General features: G+C 61.4%; 1 protein-coding gene across 1 annotated transcript in view; it reads left to right on the top strand.

The window, feature by feature from the left end:
• Positions 1-2312: 2312 nt before the first annotated feature.
• UBE2I (ubiquitin conjugating enzyme E2 I) overlaps positions 2313-10495 on the top strand; it is an 11556-nt gene continuing 3373 nt past the window's right edge. Inside the window, exons 1-4 of the mRNA XM_055409101.2 lie at positions 2313-2467; positions 6727-6802; positions 6963-7046; positions 7858-7930. Of these exons, the coding sequence (XP_055265076.1) occupies positions 6737-6802; positions 6963-7046; positions 7858-7930 (223 nt within the window). The 5' untranslated portion in view covers positions 2313-2467; positions 6727-6736. The remainder of the gene's footprint in view (positions 2468-6726; positions 6803-6962; positions 7047-7857; positions 7931-10495) is intronic.

Here is a 10495-nt window from a genome sequence, read left to right as displayed (position 1 = left end):
GCCAACGTGCTTTGATTTGCATTTCTTTAGTGACTAGTGGAGCTGAGCATCTTTTCACGTGCTCATTGCCCATCTTCTTTGGAGAAAAATCTTTTCAGACCCTTTGCCCATTTTTGAACTGGGTTTGTTCTGTTGATGTTGAGTTGTAGGCGTTCTTTATATATTCTAAATGCTAACCCCTTATCAGATATGTAACCTGTGTTTTCTCCTATTCTGTGGGTCACCATTTCACCCTGGTAATAATGTCCTCTGATGCACAATCTTGATGTTTGATTCATTTATTTTTTCCTTTTTAGCTGCCTGTGCTTTTGTTGTCACATCCAAGAAATAATTGCCAAATCCAGGGTCATGAAGGTTTTTCTGTTTTATTCTAAGAGTTTTATAGTTTGAGCTTTTCTGTTTAGGTATTTGAGTTGGTTCTGTATGTGGTGTGAGGTAGGGGTCCAATTTCATTCTGTTGCATGTGGATTTTCTTCCTTTTTAACTCAGCCCCTGGAGCAGCAGCCCCTGCACATAGACCTCCCACGGCCTGACCCTCAACAGCCACCTGAGGGAGCTAGGGGTGCTACCCCTACTCTAGGCAGCTGCCAATCACACCTACTACCCCTTCCCCCTACAGTGGGCACATGACCAGGCGCAGTCCGCCAGGATCCTCCCCCAGCAGTGGCCACCACTTTTCACTGGCAAATGTTACTGGTCTGGGTGACTTCCCCGTGCAGCCCTGTGCAAACCTCCCGGTACCCTCACAAAAAAGATGGTACTGGCACTGAGCCCATGCTCCTGGGGTTCTTAACACTGTAGTTCAGTGGTCAAGTGCTGCGTGGCAGGCCCACGTGGGACACTTGTTACAACGCACGCTTCTACTCAGAGCCAACGAACCAACGCTGGGGACCCAAGAACAGATGTCTCAGATAAGCCCCTGATCCTGGCATCTGCGCTGGTGAAGAGACAAGGGAGGCAGTGTCCCAGAACAGGCCCACGCTGGGTCACTGTGGGGACACAGGAGCAGGCAGCCCCTTTGGACTTCAGAGCCTCAGAGAGACCTGGAATGCTCAAGGGGTCTGAGCCCTCTGGTCTTCGTTACCCGGGACCCCAGGCACTATAACCAGGCCCTCTGGGCCACGGCTGACCCAGAGGTACCCTAGGCAGACTACCTCCCCAGCCCAGCGGAGCTACCAGCCGCAGGAGACGCCCCAACCCCAACCCCACGCCCGGCCCGGAGCCTTCTCAGGGCTAGTGACCATCCTCACTGTAACAGGGCTGGGAGTGCTGAACACCAGTTGAGAGCTCTGGGCCAGACGTGGGCCTTGGGACACCAGCCTTGCGGAAGGGTCTGCCCTGGAGGCCAACAGTCTCTGTACAGTGCCAAATAGGGTGCTGCTGGGGGTGAAGGTGGGAAGGATGGAGGAAACGGAGGAAGGAGGAGACCCAGGACGAAGGGGTGAATGAATGCAAGCCGGGGAGGTGTCACCTCCCGCCACTTGACCCCAAAGCGCCCAAGGGTCGGAGCAGGCTGACCTTGGAACGCTCCCTCTTTCCCACCCTGGGCCAGGGGACGGGGGTCGGGGGCCGCCCGACGGGGAGGCGGCCAGCGTGGCCAGGACGGGCGTTAGCGCACGCGTTCGGGGCGGACCTGAGATCCCGGCCTCAGGGGCCCAGCCCTGCCCCTGCTCCTCCCCCACCCGCACGGACCCCCGGCGCCCCTCCCCCCAGGCCAGCCCCTGGGTTAGGGACCGTCTGCACTTCTCCTCCCGTCGGTCGGGCCCCCACTTGGTCTTCTGTACGGGGCCTGCTCATTGGGCACATTATACGGATGCCCCGCCCAGAGCCCCGAGTTGGCCAATCGCAAGGGGTTTCACAGCATGCCGTAGGCGAGGGATTGTCTCCGTGCTGCGACGCTTGGGGGATCCCTAGGCCTCAGTGGTCGTTGCTCCTCCGCTCCGGGCCCTAGCCTCAAGGAGACCTCCGGGACCGCTGCCCGGAGAGGTGCCCGCGGGGCATCTGGGGAGCCCCGGGAGATCTCAGCCACCCTGCTTGCCCGCCGCTCGCCAGCCCGTCCTCGCGAGGAACAGTGCCCCGCGAAGGGGAGTTTGCAGACGCTCCCTCACACCCGGGACGCGGCCCCTTTAAGGACGCAGGTGTCCATGGCGCCGCCTGACTGGAAAGCCGCCTCCGGGCCGGGCTCCCGAGCGGGGCCCGGGGCGCGGGCGCGCGGCGACGGGACACGGGCGGCGGGCGGCGCTCGGAGGCGCGGGTGGTGCGGGGCTGGCGGCGGCGGCGGCGGGGTGCGAGGCAGGCGCGCAGCGGGCAGGCCCCGCAGGCCCCGCCCCGCCCCGCCCGCGCCGGGGTCCTCGAGCGCTCGGGCTGCGCGCGGAGCGGGCTCGGGAGGGAAGTCCCGAGACAAAGGGAACGCCGCCGCCGCCGCCGCCGCCTAGTACGCCTCGCTCGCCGGGCCGGGCCGCCCGAGGTGAGCGCCGCGGGGCGGGCGCCGGGCCGCGGGGGCCCGAGTCTCCGCCGCCGGCGGGCCCGGCCGGGCCGGCGCCCTCCGCGCGCGGCCCGGCCCGTTCCCGGGGACCGGCCCGCCCCGGGCTGCTGACGCCGCGGCGGGGGCCAGCCCGCCAGGCTCCCCTCGGGCGGCCCGGCCCCCGGCCCGCCGCGGCCTCGGCCCGCGAAGTGGGGGCGTCCTCTCCCCCGGGCTCGCGCTCGGGGCGAGTCGCGTCCGGGGCGACCGACGGCGCGCTCGGTTCGGGCCGCGCTGACAGGAGCGCCGAGCCCTCCGCTCAGGCGGAGCGTTTCCGGGGTCACGGTCTGCGCGCGAACCTGTGGCGCGTTCCAGCCGGGGAGAGGACGCGCTGCACAAAGAGTGTAAAGCCGCGCGCTGCAGGAGCGCCGGCGCGTTTGGGGGTGGCGTGTGATGCCTGGAAACGAAAACAAGCCAGAGCTCTTGCGCCTCCGAGCTCTGCTCGCCGTTGGGGGGAGTGTTCGCGCTTCCCCTTGCCGGGGAGATCTCGTCCCAAGACCGCTTTGTACCAACTGCACGGAGGCTGGAGCTGGTAGTTTTCGCGAGTAAGAGGAAGGCGAGGGAATGTTTAGCTGGGCTGATGGTAACGGCCAGCAGCTGTCCTTGAATCACAGAAGTAACTGGTTTGGTTTGTACTATTTGAAAACAAGCTCCGTTCTTAGAGTGTTTGCGGAGTTGGCTTTCGTTGGTCTGCTCTTAAACCCGTGGTCCTCTGTGTTTCTTGCTACCAAGGAAACCCTGCCTTTGGATGGAGAACCTGCCCCAGCAGCAGGCGGAGAAGAATCCCACGTTTGTCCTGACTTGTTTTTGGGTTTTGGGGTGGGTTAGGGGTGAATTCTGCATGGTGCTGCACGTGAGTCTCGCTGGGGGTTCCGGGCTTGCTTTGAAAACAAGCCTGGGAGGCGTGTCAGGAAAGACCAGGGAAGTGCACCTGGGCTGGAGGGCCTCCTGAGCTCAGGTGAAGCCAGTGCCTTCCTTCCCCTGGCGAGTTTACGGTTGGATGGGAAAGCCCACCAAGGGCCGCAAGCCTTCACCGGTTTCATCCTGGGCCGACCTCTGGGCTCACAGTGCTATCGCCCATACAGGTGAGAAGGTTGAGGTGGGAGAGGGAGACCACTGGCCCTCGCCTGCAGCCAGTAAGTGGCTTCACAGTGCTGTTGGCTACCAGAGCGTGATCTGAGAAGAGTGGGTTCAAGCACAGCCCAGGCTGTCGAAGGGTGGCTGCAGACTTCAGTGGTCTGCCCCAGACCCGGATCCGGTGCTTCAGGTTGTCTGTAGCAGGTCATGGATATCTTATCTTTGCCTCTTACTGATTTTGCTGCTCTGAAGATTCTCCTCACACTTCACAGCTCCTCAAGTGCCTCCCTGTCAGTTGGGAAAAGCTGATTCGATTCTAAGTGGGATGCTGAACGAGTGGTTCCGTGTTGTAATTAAAATGTAGCAAATTGGCTGCTTTCTCCTGGGGAGTGAGAGGTCTGCCTCTCTGGGCTGGTGCAGGTGTGCGCCTGTGACTCTGCTCTGGCTGCAGCACTGATCTTTCTGGTGCCGTTTGGTTGTCACCCCCAAGGATGGGGTTGCAGCAGCTCTTGTGGGACCCCCCCCATTACCTTTTTGCACCTGAGACAATCACAGCTGGCGCCCGGACAGAGTCTGCTGAGGCAGCTTTGTTCCTTGTCAGCAGAAGAGGTGGCCTGTGGCGGGGTCCTGGTATGCAGTCAGCAGGCATGCAGCACTCAGGATCACCCCGCCGGCCTTTTCTACGTCCTGGCCCATCCCTGCCACTCCAGAGCCCTCGAGTGCCAGCTTGTCCATTCCAGAACCCGTGTGCCGCCCAGGCTCCAGGAACCAGTCTTGACGCCTTGCTGAGCGCAGACTCAACAGGAACCTCACACTGCACAGAGAGCCAGGCTGCTTGTCTCTGCCGCTGAGCTTCCGTGTGGGACAGTTTAGAGGTGGCCGTAGCCTGTGCCCTGTGCTTTGCTCTGGCCCGTGAGGGGCTCGTGTAGGACATCCTGCACATCCCTAAGGCCCCACTGGGGGAAGGGGAGGCATTCCCATCGGCCCTGGGGATGAGGCGGGGGCGACTTCTGTTTAGAAGGGTCATGTGAAGTGAAGGGTTTTCAGACTTCAGGATTACTGCCCTCACGTCAGTGGGGACCTTAAAGACGAAAGCTGACCGGTGCTCCCCTGTACTCTGCTGGCTCCCCGCCTGAGGGAAGTGACCCCAGCGCCTCCCACCCTCCTGTTTCTGGACAGAGCCTGGTGCTGTAGGCAGTGCCAAGGTGGCCAACCAACCACCAGTAGGACCCAGGGGCACCAGCACGCCTGTGTCAGCCTTCAGGCAGCCGCGTTTGTGGTCTTCAACTTATATCGCGTGAATGAATGAAAATACCAGATGGATGTGCCTGTGTAGGGAAGGAGACCTCAGATGGGGTGCTGTCCATCGGGTCCATGGATGAGGAGGAGGTGGGCGGGCCAGGATTGGAGGGTCGGGGGTGGCAAAGAGAAATTCTGTTTGGGGTGCAGGCTTGTTTGGGATTAAGGCCTTCTTGCTTGGGACTGGATCTTGAGGTTGGGCAGGGTTAGAGCCTTTGGAGAGTGTCCTCAGTGGTCAGAGCTGGGCAGAGGCTCCTGTCACCAGGCCTGCATGGGAGCTAGAGTTTCGACGCTCGCTTTTCCTTGTGTTGAGACAAGTCTCTGTATTTCTTGACATCTCACGGCACCCAGTTGTCTGGTGTCTGCAGTAAGTCACCCCACTTCCTGGGCTCCTGGGTGAGGCTGGAGTCTGTGGTGGCGATCCCAGCCCCACCTCCTGTATGCTTACTTATTGGGGAGTGGTCCAAGAGCCAGACCCCTGCAGAGTTCTGGCTCCCTGAGGCCACTGGGCCTGGGAACAAGCAGCTGCCCAGGACCAGACTCTGCTGTCGACCTGCTGACCTGACCCCACTCCCCTGCACAGATGTGGGCACACCAGAGTGGCCACTAGCAGCCGGTGCTGGGACAGGGTCGCCGTTTGGCTTGCTGGAGAAGTTGGCAGCCTGAGCCAAATGATGGTGGGCCAGGGGCCTCGGTGAGAAGCGGCCCTTCTACCCCTAGGTTTAACTTGAGGCTTCGCCCCCAGTGGGCAGGTTACTTTCTGGGTCTTTCCTTTTCAGCTCTCAGCTGGCCTTGGTCCCCCGCTCTGGGGTAGTGCCAGCACCGCTGGGAAGCATGGCCAGTTTCTTGTTCTGTCTTCGGTGAAAGTTTGTTTTGTGGCTGTGGAAGACACGGCTTGTTGTCCTAGGAGACTCCAGGTGCTGGGCCTCTCCCCTGCCAGAGGCGCGAGGTGGGGTGAGCTGGCCACCCAGCGGACGTGCCCAGCTCGGAGACTCTCCCCTCAGTATGGTTAAAGTTGTGCTTGTGGAGGTACTTGATTCGGGGTACTCTCCAACGTTCCCATGGACTTGAAGACCAGCGAACGCACTTAGGGTCAGATTCTCCAGCAGGTTCTGTGGCCAGGTTCCTGTGGATGGAAGGGCGGCGAGGGCAGTGGGGTTCTGACCTGGGCCTGCGCCTGGTCTGGTCGGTGTGTGGGGTCAGCCACCCCGGGATGCGACCCAACGACGTCAGGTGATGGATCTGCATGCTGATGGCCCAGCCTTGAGGGTCTGGGGTCCAGAGGTGGAGGAGGAGCATTCAGAAGTGACCAGGGGCCCCAGCAGCCGGGCTACAGGGCCAACTGTGCCTTTTGCTGACTTCTCCAAAGTCTGGGGGACAGGCGGCGTGGCGGCGGGTCCTTGGGTGGGGTGTCAGATGAGGAGGTGGCGGGGCTGTGGACAGCCTGGTGGGGTTTGCTGGAAGCTAGACCCAAGCATGGGTTCTGGCGGCACCCTCATGTCCTCGTGCTCAGTGACCGCCCCTCAGGTCTCAGACCGGCCCTTTGGGTGACCCCGTCTTTCTCCTGCCCCTCCTAGTGATACCGGGGTCCCTGTCACTCCAGCTGGGGTTGCAGAACAAAGGGCAGGGCTGCTGTTGGGGGTGCCCCAGGGGGCATGACCCCCATGCAGACCCCAGGTGGAAGCATGCCCAGAGAGCCTGTGAGGCCGCTGGGAGCCATCATTTGCTTGCTCCTCGGAATCAAGTCTCGGGCTGGGCCAGGTGCAGGGTGAGGGGCGAAGGGCCCACAGCTACCTTTGCTCATCACACGTTCTGCCCGGCTCTTCCAGGGACGCGAACATGTCGGGGATTGCTCTCAGCAGACTTGCCCAGGAGAGGAAAGCTTGGAGAAAAGACCACCCGTTTGTAAGGAAAGCTTTATTTCTGCATGCAGCAGGGTGACTGTGTCCCCTGACCGGAACGCCCGCTCCATGCAGGTCGCCGCCTGGCCTGGGCTGCGCTGGAGGGCTGGTCCCGGGGTGGGCCCGCTGCCCGGTGCCCATGTGCTCGTGCTCTCCCCTCGCAGGGTTTCGTGGCCGTCCCGACAAAGAACCCTGATGGCACGATGAACCTCATGAACTGGGAGTGCGCCATTCCTGGGAAGAAGGGGGTAAGAGGGGCCACCCCTTCAGAAGGATGCAGGCAGGCCCTGGCCCGTCCCCTGACCAGGGGACGAGGTTTGGGTGACAGGTGCCCCCCAGGCAACCTTATTTCAGAAAGGAGCTGGGCTGCAGCAGGTGGGGAGTGCACCGTGGGGCCCCATGTCTGGGAGCAGGGGGAGCCCTGGAGGGGTGGATGGGGACGGATGCACTGAGGCTGAAGCAGTACTTCCAGGGCCAGGGCAGAGGGTCTTTGAGCCTTGGACCCTGGCAGATCCTTAGACGCAGAAGCGACCTCTGCCGCCTGGGATGGCCCTTTCAGCCTTGTGTCCTTCACTCAGCGCCAGAGTGCCACTGGGTGCACTGGAACTGGCACGTTGGAAGCTTTTGTGGGCTTCGGGGGTGGGAGGAAGGAGACCTCTGAGGTGCTTGGGTGGTGACAGGGCTTCGTCCCCACACCCCTCCCTGTGGTTGGCATGAAGATGCAGCAGGAGTGGGCCCTAGCTTTGGGAGGGGTGCGCTGTGGAGCCAGGAGGCTGCCTGGGCCCGCGGGGTGTCGGGGTGGCTTTGCAGAATGTCCCAGGGAGCCCCCTCTGTGAGTCCTCACCACACCCACTGGTGTGGGTCTGGGGCCAGCCCCCCGGGACCACGTACTCCTCCAGGGAAGGCCCTTTCCGTCTCCCCTTGGGGCCATAGAGGCCCCAGGAGTCCTGGGGAGCTGCCTCGGGGCCCTCCTGCTCCTGGGGGTGCTCCGGAGCAGGCCCCTAGCTCCTCTTGGGCCTGGCCACCAGCACCCCTGATCACAGTTTCATTGCCCAACAGACTCCATGGGAAGGAGGCTTGTTTAAACTACGGATGCTGTTCAAAGACGATTACCCATCCTCACCGCCGAAATGTAAGTAGGACGAGGTCCTCAGGAGTCAGCCGGCTCCCACCGTGTTCAGCAGGCGGTCCAGGGCCTGGGCCCAGGGAACCATGCTCGTGTTCCATCTGCTCCCGGCGGCTCCTCTAGAGCCTCTGGTCCCTGAGGTGGGCGGTGGGTGTGAGTCTGTTTCCACTCCAGTGGCGAGAGTGCACGTAAAAGGCTCAGAGCTCAGAACCTGACTCTCATCCCTGGGGCCCCTGGACCCTTGGTGCCCACTAGGGACCAGCCGCCACTGGCTTCCAGCCCTGGAGGGAGGCAGTTGTGCAGCAGGGCCGTGGTCCAGGGCCTCCCCTGCTTCAGGTTTTGTCGCCTGTTGGGATTTCATACCTGGTGGTGCTGTGTATTGCCCCTGCCTGGGTGGCGCACTGATGTCTCTAGAGACGGCGGCAGGAGGAGCGGGCCTGGCTGCGTCTGAGGCGATGCTGGGGCAGACCTCCACAAGCAGGTCCGCAGAGCTCAGGCAGGGCCAGGACCCTCCTCTTGGTAGCTGGAGATCAGCAAACGCTGTGGCTGGTTCGTTGAGCACATTAGCTCCTGCCCAGCGTGTGGGGCGAGACTGTTGGTATTCACTCTGGTGCTTGGTGATTCAGGAGTGTTGTCTGTTATAAAGGCAGGGCTGGAACAATTTCTGAAAGGACAGTCAGCCCATGGGATGGAGACTGACTTCATTTGGGTTGTTCTTTGCTGTTTCAATTTTTTGCCACATAGTTACTACCTTAAAGAACATCTTTAAGAAATGAGATAAATTGTAGCAGCTTTCTTCATCCGTCCCACCCTGTATTGGAATTCCAAGCTGATCCAGCCAGACAGGAAGAGGAAACCCCAGTGGAATTGGAGGACAAGCTTACAGCCGGTATCTCTCCAAGTCTAAGGCTGCTGAATGAAAGAGCAATTCACAAAAGTCTGTTTTCATGTGATTACGAGACATGGCATCTTCTAAAGTATACTACGTACATCAAATACCACGGGGTAAATCCAAGAGATGCAAGGCCTCACTGCTGGAAAAAAACATAGAAAATAATTTTAAAGGGAATTCCCTGGCAGTCCAGTGGTTAGGACTCCACACTTTCACCACTACAGGCAGGGGTTCAATCCCTGGTTGGGGGACTAAGATCCCACAAGCCCTTCAGTGTGGCCAAAAAAAAGACGTCTCTGCTGAAAAGCAATCAGACATCTCAGCAAGGATCCGGGCCGCCTCAAGCCCTGGCAGGACAAGTGCGCGCGTGGCTCGGGGGGCCGCGGGTGTCCGCGCCTGCTCTCAGCTGTGCTTGCAGGTCCAGTTGATCAGGCAGACTTCAGGAAGCTGTTGCCCTGGCTGAAACGGCAGGGGAGGCAAGTGCTGAGAATAGTCGAGTCCTTGGCGCTCTGGCGGGGGCTGGGGGGTCCTGAGGCCCAGGCCGAGGCTCATCAGGTGGGAGCCCACCCTGACGGGGGCACAGGCCTGCAGAGCAGAGGCCAGGGAGGCCAGCCACGTGCGATTGGGGGGCAGGGAGAAGAGGGACGGGCGCTCCCGGGGATCCTGGCACCCAGAGCTGCTGGGAAGACAGCCTCCCTCATGTTGGCGGACAAGAGCGATGAGCTGGGCGGCCCTAGAGTCAGGACCGTGCCCTCCCCTGGGGCAGTGCACGTGAGGAGGAGAGAAGGATGTGTCTGGCGTTGATTCTTTCCCCATGTTCGTCGGAGCCCCTGCACGCTGGTGAGGAGAGGCAAGCAGCCATTAGCTTGGATGGCCCTTCGCGAAAGAGGCTCTCCAGCTAGCCAGCAGGCCCAGGAGGGCGCCCAGCTTCTTGGACGCTGCAGGGGGCAGCCTGGTGGCCCTGAGTGCTCCCTGGAGAGCGCTTGGAGGGCCTCCTGAGACGCACGCGACCCCTGTCCCTGGACTGGCGCTCCCTGAGGAGGGGCCCGGTGCACTTGTGCCCAGCAGAAGGCCGGACAGACCTGGGGCAGCCCTCGAGTCTGCGCAGAGGGAAGGAGGGCCCGCACATGCCAGAGACGGGAGGCGCTGATGGTGCTCAGCCGGGGTCAGCCGCGCCCGTGAGGCAATGTAAGGTCACTGCGGGGCTGGGTGCTGGTGCAGGTCGGCGTCCTCTGCACGAGAAGCCAGGTCGCCGCCTCAGGTTCAGTTAAAGATGGGAAGCGACAGCTACCAAAAAGTACAATTAAAGGGGCGAAGAGACTCAAAGTGAGCGACAGATGCCTGACTGTGGGCCTGTGTCCTACGTGTATGTGTGTAAAGAGTGTCTCCAAGTCAACAAGAACGTGCTAGAGACTGATGAAGAGCTTCCCAGAGGATCAGCCCTGACCAGGCATGGCGGGCCGCACATCAGCACCATGGGCGGCAGGCACCACCGGGCTGGCACGGTTGTGAAGCCTGGGAGCATGAAGACCCACTGGCGGCCTGTGAATTGGTGCAGCCGCCGTGCGAACCAGCATCTGTGGCGGTTTCTCACTGAGGAGGCCTTGTGGCTCCATTTGTAGTGGCTCAGCTGCGCCCTGGGGTTCGTGGGCCAGCGCCCAGCCTGCCAGCAAGGCCCG

Source organism: Moschus berezovskii, chromosome 27, assembly GCF_049115385.1.
Source record: "Moschus berezovskii isolate FMDL1 chromosome 27, NW_MosBer_1.0, whole genome shotgun sequence".
NCBI classification, from domain to species: Eukaryota; Metazoa; Chordata; class Mammalia; order Artiodactyla; family Moschidae; genus Moschus; species Moschus berezovskii.
Note: the sequence above shows the minus strand (reverse complement) of the source record. Positions and strands in the feature narration are given on the sequence as shown.